Source organism: Fundulus heteroclitus, chromosome 5 (assembly GCF_011125445.2).
Source record: "Fundulus heteroclitus isolate FHET01 chromosome 5, MU-UCD_Fhet_4.1, whole genome shotgun sequence".
NCBI classification, from domain to species: Eukaryota; Metazoa; Chordata; class Actinopteri; order Cyprinodontiformes; family Fundulidae; genus Fundulus; species Fundulus heteroclitus.
Genome location: NC_046365.1, coordinates 13,979,894 through 14,003,385, shown reverse-complemented (window position 1 = coordinate 14,003,385; position 23,492 = coordinate 13,979,894). Strand labels below are relative to the sequence as shown.

Below are 23,492 nucleotides of genomic sequence, written 5' to 3'. Positions count from 1 at the left end.
AACGTCCCAGCACGTCAGCCCAAACAGCGAGATCACGTTATTTCTGGGAATCCTCCGCACTTTGTTTACTTCCAGGCCGGGTAGCGGAGATCGGACGGCGTTCACGTTTCTGGACGGATAGTTGCTTCGTTTTTGTGGCTCTCTGGCTCTGTTGTTTACAGCTGCAATATTTTCAGGCTCTTGTCTATTGACCCCTGCTTTGCTTGTGTAATCATTTATCTGCAATACAGCTGCATGTTTAGCAATTACCATCAGCTTGCATAATAGAGTGCGACTCTGGCTGATCTCTCTGAATACTGATGTGTTTACAATGTGCCATCCATGCAGTGAGTGTCTGTTTGTGAATAAGATGATTCAGGGTAATTTTTGCTCAGTTGCTGTGCTCAACAAAGCAAGAGTTTGCTTTAAAAAAAGAAAAAAATCCTTTACTGTCACAGACTTTAACACTTGTCTTCCTTGAGTTGAAATCAGTGGTGATTATGCAGGAGGGCTGACATGGGAATGAGATGTGGAGTCCCTGTGTATTTAATGTCATTGTCAATCCCACGGTATGGCTGCCATCCTGTGCTGGGTTTGTGTAATTACTTCGCAAAATAAACTGAAACCGTTTCAGTGGTCTCCTCTCCTGTTTTGAGTTGTGGATGAGTCTAAGCTTGTTTTATTCAATCAACAAATGCAAACGTGACTACACTTCAAAGATTCACAAAAAGAACAGATCACAAGAAGATTGGAGATATGAGCACAGAAGTCTGCTTTTGATGCTTCCAGGACCAACCAATCCGGAGGCATACCGCGCTGAAGACACGGTGAGAGACTGCTGCAGGAATTACGACAGCACATTGTAATGTAGCTTTAGTCACAATTGAACAGCTTGTAGTTATTTTACTTTAAGTTTAGTTTTAGTTGAATACATTTTTCTGTATCATAGTTGACTACATTTTTTTTACATCCAGTCCACAAAAATGTGAAGTCATACACAAATGTTTCTTTTTGTTATTTTGCAGTTTATTTATTTTTTTAGTATTTTTTTTGTTTGTTTGTTTTTTTTTGCTTCCAAAGTTTAAAAAGTAAAAATCCCCAAAGTGATGAGTATTCTTAAAATCCTCAACCCTAATCACCTCAGTAGCCCTGGGTATAATATTAACTTCAGCATGCTTACCGTCACAGTGATACCAGGATGGGCTGCTTCCTCATATCTCTTTAAAGCTATAGTTGCTAATCCTGTTCAGAAACACTCTTTGTTATACTGGGTGAAATTTTTCCTTCTATCATGAAAGTAGTCAATACATTATGTATTCAGAAAAAAGAATGAAACACATCAGACCTCTGTCAGAGCGGCAGGCCTGTAAAAACGCTGACCAATCCCTGTTATTCGGTCTCAATTGAAAGAACCAATCAGATGTCTTCATGTGGACGATGTTTTTTCTGCTTCGCATTCCAGGCGGGTATCGCCTTATCTATTGGTTGTCCCACATGGCAATCATTGTGGCGCACTTACGTAACACCAGTGTGCGTGCTCGTTCCCTCATAGTTTCCATTTGCTGGCCGGGCATGCGAACATCTGTGTTTATGTATCCAGTTAGCTTCGGTTTCAGCCGTTCGCTGTAGCTCCACTGCTCTCATTTTATATTTTGAAATTGGCCGAGAGTCAATACAAGTTTGTAAGAAGAAGAGGAAGGTCTCAAGAGAAAGAAATAAGACCAGAGTGTATTTGGAAGATTCTTTCACGTGATCCCCCTCAGGAGTGGAAAATCGGGTAGGATGGTCTTACGCATGAGCAGTTCTTCAAAAGGGACTTAGGCGTTTCTTACCTACATTTCCAGAAAAAAGTTGTTCTTTGTTTATATCAATCATTGCTGCTTCACACACTTTGTAAATTGTCCTCATTTTGCCCTAAACTGTGAAATGTTGCCAAATACCAATGCTACATTATTTTCCATTGGTCCATGAGCCTCCAGCTGCAGAGCATGTGGATAATCTTCCCTGGAAACCTGTTGTCGTCACTTCAATTCAATTCAATTCAATTTTATTTATATAGCGCCAAATCATGAAACATGTCATCTCAAGGCACTTTACAAAATCAAGTTCAATCATATTATACTTTCGAGCCATCGTTCTCTTTCTACCGCAAAGTCTCATTTAGTGTTTGTCCAACCCCTCCCACCTTTCAACGTGACAAAAATCTGACGTGACTGACATCTGATTAGATTTCATCTGCCTCTTATCTTTTTATTCATTGATGCAAATGTGAGTCATTTCCTTAGTCTTCCCAAGGTTGCTAACACTGAAAATTAACACTGCTGGAGGTTTGATTTTATGGTCTAGTCTCAACTAGCTCAGCAAAAACGCAAGACCGTAATTAGGTGCATTTTTCGTTTATTTGTCATTAGTGCACCACATAAAAAAATCATCTGCACTGTTTCAAAAGGTACAGCTAACTGCATCGGGTTTCAGGGGGGGAAAAAAATGATGCTATCTTGCATGATTTATTCTCAACTCTTTGACAGGCAGACTCCATTAATCATTTTTTTTCTGCTTATTTGCTTTTCTCCCCTCATGGCGCCTATGGCTCCGTCACCCGGCCGATAAAGAGCGGCACGTCAGCCTGATCGCTCCACAGCAGCATGATGAAAGGCCGCAAGGCGATGAAGGTAGGGAAGGAGCGCGAGAACGACAAGCTGGTGGCAGCGTTGGCGTCGACTCCTCGCTCGGACAGGGTGAGTAAGGCTTTGTGTTTGGCCTCGTCCAGAACCAGATCGCCGTCTGAGGAGATGCCACACAGGCTGGCGCCCTCAAAAAGCGAAGACAAGCCTGGTTAGAAGAGGAGAGAAGAGTAAATCTAGGATCGGGTTCAAAGATATCAAAGAGCAGACGATCGAAGTTCAACATTTCATTGTGTCATTATGCCGCTGATTAAGGTAGCCTGGAAGTGGGGGCGGCAGAGCAACAGCTGAATCTGAAAATGAGCAAACCTAATTTCTTGAAGAGCACGTTCATGTTTGGCTCCACGTCCAGCTTGATTTGGGGCAGATTGACCTCCAGTGTCTGGGGGGAGGCTGCGTTCAGTTGCTCTATCATTCGGCGCACGTTTCCGTCCGTCATCCTCTCCTCCACCTGCTGCAGGTCAGACAGTTTGTTGGCATGCGGCAGCAGGATGTAGAGACTGTTGTCGCCCGTGAGGGCAAACCTCGCGACCTGTTGACACAATGAAAATCTGTTGAGTCCTCTTTGTAACAGCGAAGTCAGGAAAGACGCTACGAATCATCAGGCACCTGACATGACCGGATGACGCGTCCATGGATGTCCAATGTGTGGTCAAGCAACCCCAAACACCTTTTACCACATTTAGGTCAATATAGGTCGCTATGTGGACGCCTCTGTACCTTTTTAGGAACACAGCATCATCTCTCTTTATGTCTATTCAATTAAAAATTAACTCAGGTGGACTTTTGCCATGCCAAAATTTTTTCTTCTATTTTCTTTCATCTTCTTTGGCACTCCTACACTGCAAAAAGGGAACTAAAAGTAAGAAACATTTCTTGAAATTAGTGTATTTTTCCTTGAATTGAAGAGCTAAAAAGGACTATTTGCTAATTGAATGAGTATTTTTACCCCTAAAATAAGATAATTAGATATCCTGCACTTGATATAAGAAGATGGAGAATTCTTCCTATTTTAAGTGCAAAATTCTTATTCCATTGGCAAATAGTCTTATTTAGCTACTCAAATCAAAGAAAAATACACTGATTTCAAGAAAATGTCACCTACTTTTAGTTCCCTTCTTGCAGTGTAAATGTTTCACATCATAAATCAAACCTCTTGAACCAGCCCCTAGCACTGAGGGAGGAACGTAACCGTTCAGGAGTTACAAACTATATCAATAATCATTAGATTAATACTAATATTATTAAAAGAATTTTATATCTTGGTGGCTTCCACACAAATCTAGTTTTAAATGGAGCTTGTAATTGCTGAAGTAAAGGTAATTAAACATAATCAGCACACAATCAGGAAAAAAATGCTCTGACCTCTTAAGAGGTTTTGACATCAGACAAACTTGACCAAAGCAAGAAAAAAGGGAGAAAAAAAAACACGATGCATTTGGTGCACAACTGTTATGGTGAGTTGACCACCAGATGGCATTAATGTTACGGCATAAAACTTCAAACACAAAGTCTATATACTGAGGCGCTTCAAGCATTATCTCCTCAGCATTTTATCCCCTGCTTCTCATATCCTTAACAGGATGTTTTCCCCACATTTTTAATGTAGGACAGACTTTTCAAAGTCAAGCTGCGCATACATCCATTGTCTTCCCCTTATCCAACATTAGATTGTTGTTGGGTAGCAGGTCTAGGATGACATTCCTTTCCCCAGCGACACTTCCCAATTTATTCTGGGGACCCAAAGTTGATCCAAAAAGGATATATGTTCCCCTCCAGTTGGTTCTGTCTTACCCAGCAACTTCCTCCCGGTGGGACATACTCAGAAAAGATCTGAAGGGAATCGCCCATCCATCCTGCTCTGAGACCTGAGACTGCATTTAACAAAGAGGAGCAGTGACTCGACTTTGAGCTTCCCCGAGATGACACCTTTTGGACAAATAAAAGGTTTTCTTCTTTGATGCTTTTAAGCTGAATGGGTGTAGACTTTACAGATCGCAGAATGACAACTTAAACTGGTCACATTCCAGCAGAAGCTCAGATAATACAGAAACATCTACTGTTAAAAGATTCATCTACGATCACAATGATAGGGGCAAGAGAAAGAAAGTGACAACTGTATGTGGTATACTCAAATATTTACAAAGAATCCACAAATCCAATTTGAAGAAATTGAATTTGTGGTGAAAAAAAGGAACGAATAAATGCCACCATACATAGTAGTAGTGGAAATTTCGAACAAAGATAAATGACTGATGGAAAACAAATCTTTGGCCTGGGTATTTGGATTTGGACAGAAGGTTGGGATATGTTTATTTCTAATCATCCATCCATCCATTTTCTGACCTGCAATTTCTAATCAATTCATCTAAATTTGGTTATATTTGCTGCAATCTGCAAGAAAAATCCAAAAGATATTTTCAGTATACAAGCAAAATCTTTGTTGTACCCTTGATCCCATTCAGTCCAAGTAAGTTCAATCTAAATTAATAACACTTGTTTTGATCGGTACACTTTGATAATAAGCCATTTAATTGAACGTATAACTAAGGGGGAAAAGTTACAAAACAATGTAATTAGTGCCCGTGCTTCAACACAGCTTATAAATATTTAGTGGACGTCATTTTGAGTAGTTTTCCTTTCTTAATAGAAGCAAAAAAGGATTCTAGATAAAATAGAAAATGATAATGTTAAATGGAAAATGCCCCTACGCAGGATTGGGTTCAGGTGTTTTGGTTGCTCAGATAAGACAAGATGCATCTAAAAATTGTAAACTGATTATATCACTGAGTATATCATGACCATGGCCATGTATTATAATGATATTTTCATCTCCCTTTTGCTGCCCAAACAGTGTTGAGATAACAAAGCAAAACATCCAATGGACCCTTGCAGCAGCGCTGTGGTATTTGGCATCCACATGAAAGCAGCAGATCCCGTAGGTTCTGTAAGCCGCAGGGTGGACCTCCGTGAATCGCACTTGCTTGTTCAGCATCTCCCACAGATGCCCAATTGAACTGAGATCTAAATAAATTGGTGACTAAGTTTTACCTGACTCCGCCAGATAGATTTGCTCCACATATCCATCTGGAAACCTTCCGTTGAAGTAATTTTGGGAAGGGGCGAAAATGCTGGTTAGCTGATTGGCCTATGTTGGTGATGGGCCAAATGAACCAATCAGATCAACGAAGCATATGACGTACTCGTCAACATGCTTCGTCGTCGCTCGCCTCGTAACAGAGCGACGACGAAAACACAACCACAAGCCAAGCTACTCTTACTGCTGCAGGTAAAGGCTCGTTAGCTCAGCAAAGAAATACTCTGTAATTCTGATAAAACTTGCTCGATAGCCACGCTAACGCTAGTTTCATCGGCTGAAGCCGCCATGTTCTTTAGAATGAACTGTCGCTCCTCGTTGCGTCGGCTCCAAATTTTCTTTAACGAAGAGTAACCAGACTGATCTGCGAGTGAAACCTTGAAAGCTCGCGAGATCAGGATGGTCTCACGAGGCTAGACCAAGTTAGCACCACCTTAGAATTGCCCCTCAAATTTTTCCTGAACCCTTTTTGCTTTGTGGCAGGATGAAACAGGTCACATCCACCAGGGAATGCCGAATCAATTGAAGAGACTTCATGTTCTCCAACAGTTCTTGGGTAGGTGCTACGTGTCAAAGGAACATCCACATGGATGGAAGGACCCAGGGGTTCCCAGCAGAATATTTCCTAAACATCCACACGTTCTGTACCAGCTTGCCTTTTTTTTATTTTTTTGGGCTCGGTGCTCCAGTTCTGATGTTCACATGTCCTTTGTTGGCTCTGTCAGTGGTGGGCAAGGGTCACTGGCACCCTGTGGGGACTGTGGCCATGCGATCTGTGATGCTCTGGGTATTCTGACACCTTCCATTAGAACCTAGCATTAACTTCTTCAAGGAGATAAAGTAGCTGTTGGATCAGACCACAAAGACCGGCCGTCACTTCACTGCAGACTGGGCACACCCGAAAAGAGCCTCGGTATTGGAGATGCTCTGATCCCGTCGTCTTCTCAAACTATATAGCAGTAAAGCATACTTTACTCAACAGACATCTATTACGCAGAGCTGCGTGGTGGTTTGTCTGGTTGACGCTGTCGCCTCGCAGCAAGACAATCAGGTTCAAATCCAGGTCTACGAAGGTGTGAGGTTTGGACGTTCTTCTTGTGATTGTGTGGGTTTTCTCTGGGTACTATCAAAATAACTGGTTATTCTAGCTCTGTACATGCTTTGGCGCGTGGTGTAATCCACATCTCACACCTCAGCTGCTTGCGCCAGCCCCTGGCCGGTGCCAGTAGCCAATAAACGAATTATGAAACAATTACAGAAATAAAGCGAGTGGCTGAAGTTGGCTGGTGGTTCTTACCTGTGCCTTCAGCTCTGGAACATACATCATAGTCGCCTGGTATTTCGGACTATGGATGACTGGAACCCTTACCATGTCTCCGCTGAATTTTGTGAAAAGTCCTTTTTTTGGTTTGTCATTGAACTTAAACTTCCACTGACCTGGAAAAAAAACAAACAAGAAAGGACAGATTATAAGCAGCCAGGTTCAAATGTGCACAAAGCATTTTTGGCCTGGAGACAAATATGCAACTGACCACTGAACGACACCGCGTTGATCATGATCAGTTGAGCGTTTGGTGACACTTCACTGATTAAATTTGTAATCTTGTTGTTGGTCTTGTTTGCCACCCAGAGGTTAATCATGCGCGTGTTTTCCTCGCTGGACTCCAGCAGTTTTGTGGGTTCTGCGTCATAGTACTCGACCGACCGGCGGCTGAAGGACTCACTCAGATTCATTTCTGAGAAAAAGAAACGAAGACTACACAATGAACTACAAGCCGTTTTCGGCGACGGACCAACTCAAACGAGTAAATAATAAGTTGTGTTTTTTGCATAAAGCACTGCGGGGCCGGTATACGGGAGTTATAGTAGATCTGGGAAGCCATCTGCAATGACTCCCCCATCTTCTCTTTCTGCTTCTTCATCTGGAGGTGAACGCAGTGGAAGTCGTGAGGCACGCAGATCGCTCCCTCCAGAGCCGTGCGGGTGTTACCGCTTGCACCTGTGGATAACAAAAACACAAAAACCCAACTTTGTAAAAGTGGTACAGAGAGCTACACAAAATGTATGGCATTTAAATTCAAAACGTGGAAGGCACTGTGACATTGGAGAGTCAGGAATGGTGTTGTGAAAGTAATTTGCCCGATGATGCTTTCAAGAATGGAAACATATAAAACAGCAATTTCATTAAAAATATATATATATATATATTAAAATTTCCACAGTTTTTAATCCTTTTTAGCAATAAATACTCATCTTCAGATTGAGATATTTCTAGGGGCCAGGCTTTAAATATAGAACTTGTAAAACCACAGATGGATGGATGGATGGATGGATGGATGGATGGATGGATGGATGGATGGATGGATGGATGGATGGATGGATGGATGGATGGATGGATGGATGGATGGATGGATGGATGGATCCATGCAGGGTCCCAGGGGGCTTACATATACATATTGTGATCATTAGGTGATCATATTATCATTTTTCTACATTTCAACCATGACATTTTAGAAAAACAAAAACCATCAATAACATAAGAAGGATATTTATCAACCTACTTCCGTTTAGTAAGCATGACGATTTACTATTTTTTCCCCAGTGCCTGATTTAGCAAGCTTAATATTAAAAATTGCTGACTGAACTAAATAAACAATCTGAATGAGAAATGGCCAGACTTAGCTTTCCATCTGTGCATAGAAGTTAGTTACAACTCCAAACAGGTCCTTGATGTAGTTTTTCCTACCTAACAACAGGTGAGAGAGGATGGAGCCGATGCTGATTGGAGAGAAGAGTAAGTTGCTTGAAGGTTGCTCTTGTTTAAGGTAGGAATAGAGCTTCATTGAAAACTCTGTGATAGATTCTCGCAGTATGGGTTCGGCTGTGCGGCTGTTCTCCTCCTGGCAGGGCTGCAGCTCTTCCACCAGGTCGTTGCATGAGCGCGGAGAGGACGTGGGAAGAGCTGAAACAAAGTTAAGCTATTCACTAGGTGCACTTTTGATAGTGAAATGCAATTTAACATGGGATTAAATACAACGCGCATTTGTTTGTATTTTTCAAAATGTTGTTTTCTGATCAGAGTTTAAAAAAAAAACCTTCAACTTCGAGGTGTAAAGAGTTGAGCTTTTCCCCCGTAACAGACTCGCAGACGTAAACTCCAGCATCCCCCGTTGCAACCTCTCTCATCATGATGGTCTGATCCTGTTCATTTGGTGAGAGCAGTTCAATTTTTTCGCCTGACGTAACGTCTTCTGTGTTCAGCCTTGTTCTTTGACCGGCACCGGTTTCCTTGAACCACCTTGCGTTAGAGATGACGCCGCTGGAAGATGGTAAATAGCACGGGAGGAACACATTAGAGCCCTCGAGCACCTTAACGGTGGTGTGAAAGGATTCTGAAGAGGAGAGATAGAAGGGCACAAACCCATCAGCTTTGTTGGGAATATCATACTTCATCATCTACAGTGCTGTGAAAATGTGTTTGCCCCTTACACATTTCTTGTTTCTTTGCTTTTTTTTTTTTTTTTTTTTTGCACTTTAATGTTCTGGATCATAAAACTATTTCTTTGAATATGACAAAGACAACATAAAGAAATGCAAAAAGCGGCTTGGTATTTATGGCCATATCGGCAAGAGTAACTGTTCCCGTTGTTAAATCCCAAATTAACCAGTGTTGTATAATGTACTCAAATCTCGGAGTCAAGTAAAAGTATAAGTACTTCTCCAAAATATGACTTTGGTAAAAGTCCAAGTCACCGACTGAAATGTTACTTGAGTAAAAGTCTTAAAGTATCTGAAATGTCTTGTACTTAAGTATGAAAATTACTGTAAAAATAGATGTACTCAAGTAATGTAATGAAAAGTATAAGTAAAAAGTAAAATAAAGCACATGCAGTTTGAATTACATTTTTTAGATTTTGGTAAACTTTGAAGGTCAAATTCACTTAAAATAATATAAACAACCAAGTGCAGGAGAAATTTAGACCAAGTTTAGACAGAAAATACAACTTTTTTACAAGCTTTTTAGTTTTCCTTCTTCAAGCAAGGTCAGTGCTATTCACTTTAAAATTGTACACAACCAAGTGCAGGCAAAGGGGGTGTATACTAAGAACATGGTGAAGTGATAAACCAGGCTTAGTTAACCTACAGGAAGTGGTAAACCTGCGAACCGACACTTTTTTTGTAACGAGTAACTAAACCAAACATTGTAAATGTATCGGAGTAAAAGTATGCAATTAAGTACGGAAATATAGTGAAGTAAAAGTAAAAGTAATCAAAAAATGTTATACTCGAGATAAGTATAAAGTACTCCAAAATATACTTAAGTACAGTAGTGAAGTATTTTTACTTCATTACTATACAACACTGAAATTAACGCTGATCAACCACATTTTTCAGAAAGCTGTGTTTAACTTGGCAGTGAAAGCCGTGACAAGGAAGCTGATAAAACGCGGTATTTCCATTTAAAAGAGATTTAAAATGATTATTCAAAAGAGCACCAGCAGGACCTGGTGTAAAAAAGCAAAAAAAAAAAAAAAACTAAATAAAACATTAAGATGATAATAAACAAATAGTGCGTGGAGTGATGAGACAAATATCGACCTTATTGGAAGGCGTGTGTCCTGTTACATGTGGTGTAAAACCAACATGGCATTCAGAATAAAGAACATCAGCCCATAAGTCAAATATGCTGATCGTATGATGATCGGAGGCTGCTTTGCTTTTCAGGACGGCCTGCTGTAACGGATGGAGCCGTTAAAAAAAAACTACCTGAAAAATAAGATGGAGAATGTCCAGCTTAATCCTCCTTTTACCATACCAGCAGATAGGATTTGGCCTGTTTTTATTTTTTTTCCCTTTAAATTGATATCAATTCAGCAAAAACACAGTAATACTAAATATCTTGCTGATACTAAAATTTGATGTCTTCGAAAAGTGGGCATTGCACCACAGCACTGATCCGAAACATACCAGCAAGTTGACCTCTGAATGGCTCGTATTGAAAATTTAAATAATGAATATTTTAGAGTGGTCCAGTCAAAGTCTGAAAATAAACCTGAGTTGCTGTTGTATGACCTGAAACTGTCTATTCGTACTCAGAAACAATTCTGCAAAGTCAAGTGGCCTAAAAATCCTCCACACGGATTCAGAGAGTGGCTTCACGGACTGAAACACAAGGTTTCCTGACAGCATGCAGAACACTTCTCTGCACAATGCCATTTACTTTAACAAGGATTTACAGGGCCTTTAGAAAGAAGAAACACACCCACAGCGTCACAGATCTGAAGTTCTAAACAGTGGACATGGTGCCATTTTCTTCATATCCATCATTTGTTTTATGCCAAATCCACTTTAAATTTTTGCCACTGATAATTCCAATTTTAGTCTCATCCGAGCAAAGCACACAGTTCCAGTTAAAGTTTCAGTAAAGTTCAGCAAACTAACCAATTTCACATTTGTGTTGATATCTGAAACATATTTTTTCATGGTATCGCTCTTCAAGAATCCTCCGGCATGTAGAAAAGACCTAATAGTTATCATGACTTGGTGGCTCCATGACGTTGTTTTTTGCTGCAGTTCTTTAACAGTAAGTTTTGGAAATGTTTTTTATTTTCTTCTATGTCTGGAAGCAGTTAAATATATGTACTGCCCAGCCTAGTGGCCAGCAGCAGAAAAAAACTAGACTTCTGCATCTTCATAATATTGACCCATGGGAACAGAAAGGCATGATTTATCAATCAGTAAGTTCCTCAAAACTCTAATTATCCTACAAAATACAGCATATTTTAAAAAAGTTGTTCGAGATAATAGTTGTTGTACGACCAGTGATATCATCAAATACCTTTTTTTTCCTGATTGAACAAATAAATTCATTTTATGACTATGTGCGCATCTTTACCAGGGCTGCCAACACATGCGGTATGTCTGCAGTAAAAGAAGTCTCACCGACTTTGAGGCTGTACGTCGTCGTCACCTCCCCTTGATCCCACACTGCCAGACACACATACTTTACCCTCACTGGCAGCAGTTACGGGGGATATAGAGGCGTAAAAGTCATTCTTTATAAGTTGGGCTGAGCCAGGTGACTGAGGAATAGCGCCTATGTTTTGTCCTGTAATTACACACACACACACAGACACACAGCAAGGAGTAGTGTCTGATGATTAATAAATATTTGTGCTGTAAATTTTCAATGATTCTGGAAAACAGTGATACTAATAAGAACACCATTAAACGTCCAGGTGATGTTTGCGCCAGCGATGTCGCTTTCAGATGAGTAACAGGGCAGCTCCACCTTGGACCCTTGGGATGTCTGGATATGCATGCATGAGGCGAGCTGAGCCAAGGTAACAAAAATATAAAAATGGATGTAATGATATGAACGTAATAATGTAAAAATGAAATAAAATACATTTAACAGTTTAAGGAGTGACTCCAACTGCATTGCTTTGCTAAAATATTCACACCCCTTTAGCATCTAGTAATGTAATATTTACTTACGTAATACCCCTAAATTAATGTCATCATTTTTAGCCATTTTAAATGTAAGAAAGTCAATAAATAAATAACTTGAAAACAATGCAAAATATGATGTTATTGGCGTGGTGCTTTAACTTAGTTTCTTTTAAAGGCTGATTTGCATGGTTTTAATGATCGCTTTAGTCGAACTGTGATTTATGAACTGTTGTTACTATTTTATATGTATTATTTTATTATTATTATTATAAAAGACTTCTTTTATCAGTGATTGAACATGTGGTGCAGTGCAGCTGATCCTTGTATCCGAGGCAAATTTCTCTCAAGGGAGACAAATAAAGATACTTTGGCATTAAAATCTTCCCTGTAGTAACTCCTGTTAATAATGGTATAAAACATAAAATGGGCTGCATTTGTTCGCAGTTTTATTGCGTTTTGCTCCTTAGATAGACATAGTGTCATATAAAGTTGGTTGTTTGCAGGACCAAAGGGCAGACAGGATTTGGAAGAGGTGTAATGAGTAGGATTTCGGGGAAAAAGATAAAAGTTTCAGGTGGTGTAGCACGAGGAGATCAGGGCATGGAAGATGGACAGAACAACAGACAGAACAACAGAGGACCAAAGAGAAATGATGGAAAACACGGACATGTTAACGGGAGGATCTAGCAGGTAACTAAGAGAACCAGAAAGCTTGAATACAGAGGGAGATGTGGAGAAGTGTTAGTCAGGAGAAGCTGTGGAGCAGCTCAGGGAGAGAAAGAAATGAACACAGAAGAGCCAGACAGAGTTACAAAGGAACACTGAATCAAACACCAACCTAAAGAGAAAAAAGTAGACGTAGGAAATGGAGGAGAGGAATACATTGAGAAAATAAACACAAGGAACACCTAATAGGGCGGGAATATGGAACATAATGAACAACAGGAAAAATAAGAATAAAAACCAAAACCTAACACCCAAGGATCATAACATGGGGTGGATGGCGTTGGCCTCATGTTTATTCATCAAGGATGCGCACTATGCAGTACTCTCTCTATTCATGTATGTGAGTGCTGGCTGTAAGTTCATCTCTTAAATACTGGCCTGTTGTGGTAACAGGATTATTTAGCAAATTGCTTTCATATATTCAGTAACAGGACCAAACCGCCATAGTTTTACCTCAAAAGTGAGCTGCAGCAGGAGGCAAACTATGACCTGGTGTTTCATCTGCAAAAGGGAGTTAGATTAGAAGTCAGTGATTTCAAAATTACTATGGCACCAGGCCCAGGGAAAAGATCAATATATGTTGCAACCAGCAAAGCACTGAGATCAAAATACAAAAAGTAAAAAAAATAAAAAATAAAACTTTTTACAATATCATTCATTTAAAAAAAAAAAAAGCCCAATCTAGACTGATGTTCATCGGACAAAAAGGATTATGTAAAAATGCTGATACTTTCCACGACATCTACAATGATTGGTGCTATAAATTGCATCATTTTCATTCGTTAATTCAGAAAAAAAGGCTGAAAAACATGAGAAAACTCACAGCTTCTGTGTCCGGATTCAGGAATAGCGTCAATTTCTATTGCAGCGCTTCTTTTCTGTCAGTCTGCTGCTCATTTCCTTTACCACCTTGGACTTATCTGCTCCTCTAAGCTCCAGCTGACAATGGTTTGTCTTTGTTGGTTTAGGGATATTTGTTTGCGTACCACAGGCCATCTGACTTGCTGGAAATCACATGATTTCCCTTGTTGGCAACAAATATCAAGCAGATTGATTTACCTCCCTGGCTGTGTTTTAGTTTTATTGTAGTTAGTTCAGCCCTTCAGAGACACAGCAGGTAAAATGAGTGTTGAATATGACCATGTTTTTTTTCTAAATAAATATATTTCTAATATGTCCATTGATAAGAAACTCATGAGAGATTGTGGCAACTACTACTAATCCCCAAAAACAAAGACCTAAAAAAACGAATTGGTGCATAAATACAGTTTTGCGTAATGATAGAGGAACGGTACAGTGAGTGACTATTGAGCACACAAAGGGAAGGATGTGTAAAAAGCCACAAAAAAAAATAAACATGCCAAGAAACCAGCTGAAGTGTGTCGGTATTTTGAAAATGTTCATGCTGCTTTGTGCAAATCAAGCTGGTTTAATATTAAGTGATGGCCTGTAAAGAGCTTTCTCATTAGCACAGTACTGCACAAAGTGGTACTGCAGGCAGAGAGACCGGACAAACCTAATGTTAATGGTTACAGCTGTATATCTAAACTTTTATATGTTTCAGAGTCAAAGAGCACTCAGGGAGGGCTTCAGACAGGTCTGGTAAAAGCTGTTACATTTTGCCCATGAAAAGAATGCCTTCAACCATAATGGCTTCTATGCACACTCCCTTAATGGAGTAATGCCTGAGCAAAAACACGGTCATCCGGGTCATCGCAACAACAAACAGGCTTAAATCTGAGACAACCGGACTTTCCCTCATTTTTTCTGAAAATGTTTTAACATCTATCCAGGAGTCTTTGTCAATTCCGGTGGCTCACATTTGAGCCATTAGAAGTTGGAGCGCTGCTTTTAAGCACATGGAGGCCAATCTTCCAAGGGGCATTCTAAGTCAGATGCAAATCAATTACCCACCCACCACTGTCCTGGGTCATAAGAGGTTACTTCTTGGTGTGTGTGGAGTACTTGGTCATCTGAATCATAATAAAACATTTTATGTAATCTCTTATATAAACTCCAACGCAGCCTCCGTTCTTCACCAAAATCTAATAAAAATGCACCCAGGAAACAAAAAACACCTAATCACGTATTGGATCCGCCCATTTCTGTCCAAATCATACAGACGCGTATTCGCAATGGATTAGTATAATCACAGGACCTCAGAGTTCAGCAGTTCAGCAAAATATACTAATTCGCGCAGGATTAACAACACAGAGAATCCCAGCAAATATTACAAATTGCATGTGGTCCTTAGGTAAAACTAATCCCTTCAATGTGTACCGCACAGTGAGGGAAAGGCAACTTATTGCTCTTTGCATCCTCTGTACCAACCAGATGATGCTGTCCACTGAATTGATGTGGTTGGTGAATGCCACAACTATTTTCGTTAGTGTCATCCACATATCTAAACCAGTTAGTTGGTTGTGTTCCCTTGTAAGCCCTGAGGCCTCTAACAACCCAGGACAGTGACAGGTGGGTCATTTATTTGCATCTGACTTAGAATGCTCCTAGGAGGATGGGCCTCCATGGCCTTAAAAACAGCAGCGCTCCAACCGCAGGTTGCTCAAGTGTGAGCCACCAGAACTGACAAAGACTCCTGGATAGGTGTCGAAACGTTTTCAGAAAGAACTGAACGAAAGTCTGGTTGCGTCTGATTTAAGCCTGTTTGCTGCTGAATGAAGAAATGTACTTTTGATAAAAGTACATTTCTCAACATACTTTAAAGATAAAGTAAGTATGGGGATTTTCCAAGCAAGACAATAGTCCCAAAAACAGAGGCAAAGGAAACTCTTAACTGGCTTCATAGAAGAAGAGAACAGCCCAGTCAGTCATCTGATTTGTATTCAACTGAAAATCTATTTAAGGAACTGAGGATCAGAGTACATAAGGTGCCACAGGACCTGCAAGGTCTGAAGAGAGTTTCTGTAGAACAATAGATCAAAATTACAGCTGAGAAATGCATGAAACTAGTATCTCCATAAAGACAATGTCCTTAAAGCAGCGCTGTGTACGTTTTGACCCAAGTATTTGCTTAATTTGAGATATATTAAATGATTTTTTAGGTCAACATACAGCACTTGGTGTGTATCAATGGTACGTGCGACCTGCCCTTCTCAAAAGCTCGCCTCTGTAACTTGAAAGGGTCGGATCTGTCGCTGAATGAGATATATGAACCATGAACCATTTTGGGTTACGGCAGTCTGAGCTCAGACTGCCCAGACTGCCCAACAAAACTAGACAGACATAACACCTGACCAGACACATTTATCTAGAAGGGTGAAGGCGGCCTTGTCTTACCAAGTAACTCCATGACTTCTCAATTTGCTAGTCCAAAGTGGTCTGCTATCGGATTCCAAAACACGGAGGGAGAGTGCTTGATTTTGCCACAGTGCAGTGTTACCAGTGGCCTTCAGGGGCACTAAACATGGTGGTTACAGGTCTAATGCCCCTAGTTGCTAAAGGCTTTTCCACAAAGTATTTCAATTACTTTGTTCAATTCTTATGGTAAATGGCTTGTACTTGTATAGTGCTTTAACTAGTCTTGACAACCTCCAAAGTGCTTCACACTACAGTCAGTCATTCACACCCTGACGGTGGTGAGCTATGTTAGTAGCTACAGCTACCCTGGTGCAGACTGACAGAGGCGAGGCTGCCATGCACTGGCGCCACCGGGCCCTCTGACCACTGCCAGCAGGCAATGCGGGTGAAGTGTCTTGCCCAAGGACACAACAACAGAGATAGTCAGTGCAGGGGATTGAACCGGCAACCTGCCGGTTGCCAGACGAACTCCCTAACCTCTGTGCCACGTCACCCGCCGCCCCTTATTCCTTGTCTCATTCCAGTCTTTTACCCATACTTTGATTTGTGGACTAATTTACTTTGATTTCTTTGTATTTCTTTGTTACTTGAGTTGTGAATATGTGGTGTGATTTTTTACTTTACAACCACTCAGTCATATCAAGCTTAACAAGCTATGTGGAGTTCACATAGATTTTTGAAGTACAAAAATGGCTTTGCCTGGAGTATTTCTTTTATAAGTGGATACAGAAAGCTTATTAGTATACAGACATCAGTATGAGACAGCACAAAAACACTGGCTGCATTTTGAATTAATTAAGACTACTAATTAAGTAAACTAATTCTCTCATTTCCCAGCCTGTCAGGTTTTGGGTTAAACAGGGCTTCAGGAGCAGTTCCATGGTGTCCGTGTTGTTTCTTGAAACCTCTGAGCCCTTAAAAAAAGGCCTTCATTTATATTGAGATGAATTTACATAAACAGATCAATAGATCTGTTTATGTAAATTCATGATCTATTGCTGATCTATTGCTGTTTAGAGCAATAGATCAGACTGGATTTTACATAGTAGAGATGATAGATGCACATCACATTCTTTAGATTTTTATCTTTGTTTGTAATGTATATTTTTCACTCCCTATCACAATTGTGTAATTATTATGTTGGTCTATTAGATGAAATCTAAACAAAACCTGATGAGGAAGCTTAGGGGAAATGGCAGGTAAAGAAGCTATAAATCCTTTATTCAGCTGACTGGGGTTTCCTTTCTTGTCTGGGAACCTTTACTGCATCTCAGTCCTCTTCTTTTTCTTTCCGATGACTGTGGATAAAGACCACTGGTGCAACAAAATCGGATACAAAAATACGTTACGGTTTAGTGGATGTGAAAACAATTATTGATTGAACCAGGTAAGTGTTTGTGTGCCTTAATCGTCAAAAAACAAAACCCTATTCAAAAATATTTTTCTGCATTGGGTTGAACTGCAGTGATGTTTAGTATTGTAAGGAGCAGCTTTCCTATCTTGTATAGTTCCATGGACCCAACCAAATATTAGCTACATGTATTTTATTCCTTCTTAATCCACTTAAATTCAGGCTGTTTATCACGTCCTGTGCTGATATTTTTACAGGAAAGTGGGAAAAAGTAATCATAAATGCAGCAGGCAAGCTGCAATTAGAGAGTAGCAGTCGTGATTAGCTATCGCTCTAAATTATGCATAAACCTAATTTTCACCTTTTCTCCTAACATGAAAGAAAATCTTCTATAAAATCTGAAATCCTCTGATTATGAGCAACAGAGTTTGAAAGTTTCACAGGCTGTAATCATTTTTTTTTTTTTTTACTTTCACAAGTTAAAACTTAAAAGAAATATGTAGTCATTGTTTGATTCACTGTACAAGCCTTAATAGATCAAACAACTTAAGGCTTGGGATTTCCTGACATGTTAGTGGTCTTCAAACTGTCCACTGAGTTTCTTTATAAACACTCAGCCATTACCGAGAACCATAAATATGAAGCTATTTCATGACAGAAGGATTAAGCAATAAAATATATAAAACTAGCTGAATGCCCCTGGGATTGAACGTTGCCTTCATAGTTATACATGTATTTTTTATCTTTTTGTGTGGTTGTCTGAACTTCTTCAACACTTTGTTATTTGACTTAAACGATGAACCTGTCTTTGTTCTCTACAGCATGTGGGAGGGTGAGTATTCCCATGTTGCACTTCTGTTTTTACCTCCTACATCTTTTTAGCCACTAAAGAAATAAAGGTTTTCACCAGACCTGCAAATGATGAGATTCTCTGACAGACAGATTATAATCAGAGTTAAACCCTTGTCATAGTCCCTCAAATCCCACTTGTTAGCTGCTTAGTTAAATCAGTTTTTTTTGTTTTGTTTTTTTATCAAACTGGATTTATGTATTCCTCAAGCGATTGGTTAAACCTTATTTACCCAAAACAAAAATAAACAAAAGATTTTTTTTTTAAATCTGTGATATTACAAGTCGTTCCTTCAAAAGTTAGCAAGACAAACAAGTCATGATAAGTCACAACCACCAACCTGCTTATACGGTGCATACAAAACCCCAAATACTGGCTTTATGCTGTTGGAACAGAATCAGAAATACTTTAATAATCCCAGAAGAGGTTTGTAATCCCAGAAGTTTGTAATTTTAACTAAAGGTTGTGACCCGGAAGGGCAAGACCAATTCCCTCTAACTTCCAGCTGCTGTGGTGAACTGGAGCGTGCCTGGCATGTTGGGGGTTCTCTGGGGGTCTCCCCTGCTTGGTTCTGGGTGGTCTTGCTGCCAGTGGTAAATGCGAGCCCTGGCCCGCTGGGGGGACACGTTCCCTGGTTTGGCTTGGGCAGCTAGGAGTGGCAGTGTGGCTGGGTTGAGGGGGTTCTGTCCCCTATGTCTCACTCTGTGCCTCTTTGGCCTAGGGGGTTTCTGCTCCTGTGCCTTACTAGGGTATGGTTGAACTTGGATTAAGCATGGAGTTCTGATTCCTCTGATGCTTATCACTGGGCACCTCCAGGTGGCAAACTCGCTCATATACACCCACTTGACACAAACACATTTGTTTCAACAAATGTGGGTGAGTAGGGCAAGCTACTCACCCACCCTCATACATACAACCACGCACCGACACACAAACGATCCAAATGGTTGAAGGTCATACAAACACTGGATACTATTACATCAATGTGGCCTGCTTACTTTGATGCTGGATTGAGTCTGGATTTAATAAAGTCAATCACACAATTACGACACAGCCTTGAGCTGTCCTCTATGAGGAGCAAAAGTGCCCTGGCGCATGAAGGCAACTTGCTTCTGTATATGGTATCTCTATAATGCCATGACAGCACACATGCAAAAATAAAAAAAAAGAACATCATCCGCCAAAAGTATTTTTCTGAGGCTGCAACACCACTAAGCTAGAGGCATCACACCATGAAGACCAAGGAGCTCTTCAAACAAGTCAGGGACAAAGCTGTTGAGAAGTACAAGTCAGGGTGGGGTTATAAAAAATATCCAAATCTTTACAGGCTCCACAGAGCAATCTTTAAATCAATCATTTTCAAATGCGCATGGTACCACAACAACCTAGAAGCAGCTGCCTAGAGCTGGCTTTTGGACAGCGGCCAGAAAAAAAGCCTTTACTTAGGGTTAAAAATAAGAAGGCGTGTTTTGAAGTTGCCAAAAGGCACATGAACGACTCCTCAAATGTACGGCGGAAGGTGTTTGGTTCAAATTAGACTAAAACTGATTATTTATTTATTTTACAATCAAGGAAAGTGTTATGTGTGGTGTATACCCAACACATCCCATCACCTCAAGAACACCCTCCCCAGAATGAAACATGATGGTGGCAGCATCATAGTGTGGGGATGTGTTTCAGCAGCAGGGACTGGGAAACTAGTCCGAATCGAGGGAAAGATGGATGGTGCTAAATCAAGGGATGTTCTGGACCAGAACCTGTGTTAGTCTGCCTGTGAAACACACAGCTAAAGCAAAATTGAAATGTGTTGGCATGGCCTAGTCAAAGTTCAGACTTTAATTCAATTGAGAATCTTTGGTTAGACTTGAAGATTGCTGTTCACAAGTGTAAACCAGCCAACATGAAGGAGCTGGAGCAGCTTTGCCTTGAGCAATAAGCAAGAATCCCAGTAGGAAGATGTGGCGAGCTCATAGAGACTGATCCAAAGGCAACCGGCAGCTGTAATTGCTGCAAAAGATGTCCCTGCATGTTGTGAGGCAACAAAACATGAAAAACGCTCAAGGGAGTGAATACTCTTGCATGGCAATGCATGTCCTACATTTAGCCTTTTACCACTGAACTTAACAGAACATTGACACAGACTTCAATATTTTTTTATTATTGTATGTAAAATCTAATTCCTTTTTTAATAAAATCCATTACAGACTAAATAGCATGCAACAAAAGGAGATGGTGTCTCTCTGGGACCCAGAACTGGGAACAATTATGAGCGGAAACAGCGGATAGCGACAGACTTAAACAGATGAAACATAAATGAGTTCAGTAATGCGTAGCGCGTAATCTTAGTGGCGGTTCGGCAGTTCAGCATCGCAGCGTGACGCAGACTGCTGTGTGGCACTGTGATGGTTCTGCTTTGGTTGCTGCAGCACAACTGAACTGATGGCTGCAGTTCAAAAAGTTCATGGAACAAGTTTTGAAGAGTCTCTGACAATGTTCCAAGCCCTGTTCCTGCATCGCCCCCTTTCTGCCCCCCCACCCCACTCTCCTCTCAGGGCCTGGCTGTCGGTCTCATTGTGTCTTGTTCATTGATAACAGTCTTATTCAACATCATGAGGTCGTTGCCTTTATCTTGTTTTTCGGTGGCGGCCATGACTCAGTGGGAAGAGCAGCTACATTGCAATTGGTAAAGCTCATGGGTTTAATTTCAGTTTTCGCCACTACATGTCAATGTGCCCCTAAACGAGGCCCTTCACCCCCGGCTGCCTACCAATTGCTCATCAGGGTGTGAATATTGTGAATGTGGTTGGGTGAACAAGAATGACTGCGTGAAAGCCCTCTGAGTGCTCCATGTGTGAGATAAATTCAGTCAAATGTTCTGATTATTTGTACTGCAGGATTTTACTAAAAATGTATATACATTAGTTCTGAGCAAAAAATGACTTGTTTAGTAACAGGTTATTCAACTCAAAATTTGGTAGTGTTAAAAGGAACGCACATCAGGAGCACGCCGATGAGTAATTTGACACCCATAAAACTCTTTGTATTTATTGTGCCAAAGTGGGCTGATACAGAACAGAGTAGTGCTCTCAAGCCAGGGATAGTTTTATCAACAACAAAAAAAAAATGAAGGTTTCTGAATAGAACATGTTTGAAAAGGATTGGTGGGTGCTGCGAATCAAAGCTTTGACCACCAAGCAGGTGGAGGAGTTCAATAGAAGATAGGGCTGTGTGTTGCCCATTTACAACTTATGTTTAATCATTTTAATCAATTTAACCCAGCATGCTGGGCCAAACCAGTAACCAAATCCTGGTGTGCTTTAAAAACCTCGTACTAAATGGGTCCAGTGGGTTAAAAGAGGGATTTTTGGTATTGACAGCAAGATGACATCCTGGAATTGAAAACTGTGACCACCAGAACCTTTTTGATAAATATAGGTCTGAAGATGCCAGGAAAAAAGCTGCATCCAAAACAGTTGTTTTTGTGGAAGTATAGGGACCAGTTTTAGGTCTGTGAAAAAGATGACATCTGGCAACAACACTAACCAAGAACCATTTTCATTCAGCCACATTGGAGGGTTTTCAAGAACCGCCTGTCTATGGCCATTCCACAGCATTTCAAACAGGTTTAAGTCTGGAATTTCACGAGGCCATTGCTAGACACTATTTTCTGAGCCTGTCAGAGGTGGTATTTGCTGGGATGCTTTGAGTCTTGACTTGCTGTCAAATCCATGTGCGCTTGGGCTTGAGGTCACATATTGATCACCAGATGTTATCCTTCAGGAATTTCTGCCAGAAAGCAGAATTTGTGGTTCCATCAATACAGCAAACCAATGTGTCAATAATACAAAAAATACTACAAATGATACCAACAGAATAATGACTGCACAGGCAGAAGCATAATTCTTATATTTGTGCCTGTCCTACATAACAAATTAAACTACCCATCATCATGCTTACTGTACAGGAAAGGATTTAAAAAAAAACAAAAACACAAAAAATCATGTAATGCTGAAATTGAATGTGTGACTGATATAAAAATGTTTTAGGGATTTGATCATGAACTTACATGGAAGCAACATATCACATATATGAAAGAAAGTATCATAAAATCAATAGCAATTTTGTACAAGTCTTGAAATATACTGAATTATAAGGCTTTACATATAATTTACTTTTCACTTATACTTCCCTGTATATAATATTGTGTGGAAGCTTGGGGCTCCATATACAAAACAACAATAAACTAAATAGTTTACAAAAAGAAAAGGCCACATGTCCTATCGTTGGTGAAGATTCTCAATCATCCAGGTCATGATCAGTCAAAAAAAGGTTAAAAAAAACAAAACAACTGGACTTCTATTCTGAAGCTGAAGATGTTTTGCTTCCGATCCAGGAATCTTTCCCAATTTAAAAAAATTCTCGTTTTGAATTGAGAAAGGTTGCTGGATAGGAAGAAAAACATCTTCAGCTTCAGAATAGAAGTCCAGTTGTTTTGTTTTTTTAACCTTTTTTTAACCTTTTTTTTTTTTTTTTTTACTTTTTTTTGCCCAATCCCATCAATAAAGTTGGTCACTATGAACATACTAATTCCCTGTTTATGAAATCCAATATTATGAAATTTCATTATTTGGTTATTTACGAAATAATGCAAATAATGTATAGAGCCAAATTAATATTACTCCCGGTGTGCATAGATTTATTTATTTATTTTTATATATTTTTATATTATATGAAACTAAATATGACGACATGTTTGTTAATTTACTAAACAAGAGACAGGAGATTAAAAGGAGGTGTATATCTGATTTTGGAGCTCAATCATGGAAAGATGCCAGTATGAATTTATGAACGTGTAGTTCATTATTTGTTTTGTTTTAAAAAAAAAGATAACGTGGGTCATACTTGAGGGTTAATATGTAGGCCTACGTAGCCTTTGCCTATTATAACTGGTCTTCTTCTCTTCTTTATATATTTGCTTATTGGTTCCTGTATTTCATATTAATATCCCCGTTAATTTATTTTCGATTTCCAAAC

At 39.9% G+C, this 23,492-nt stretch overlaps 1 protein-coding gene across 1 annotated transcript; it reads right to left on the bottom strand.

The window, feature by feature from the left end:
• Positions 1–2,359: 2,359 nt before the first annotated feature.
• serping1 (serpin peptidase inhibitor, clade G (C1 inhibitor), member 1) lies at positions 2,360–13,871 on the bottom strand. The gene is given in 12 exon segments (XM_036136980.1): positions 2,360–2,811; positions 2,973–3,195; positions 7,058–7,197; positions 7,293–7,496; positions 7,616–7,759; positions 8,507–8,722; positions 8,856–9,152; positions 11,704–11,767; positions 11,769–11,869; positions 11,986–12,094; positions 13,393–13,440; positions 13,763–13,871. Coding segments are annotated over 11 exon segments (1,794 nt in total). The 5' UTR covers positions 13,763–13,871; the 3' UTR covers positions 2,360–2,563.
• Between the last annotated feature and the right edge of the window lie 9,621 nt (positions 13,872–23,492).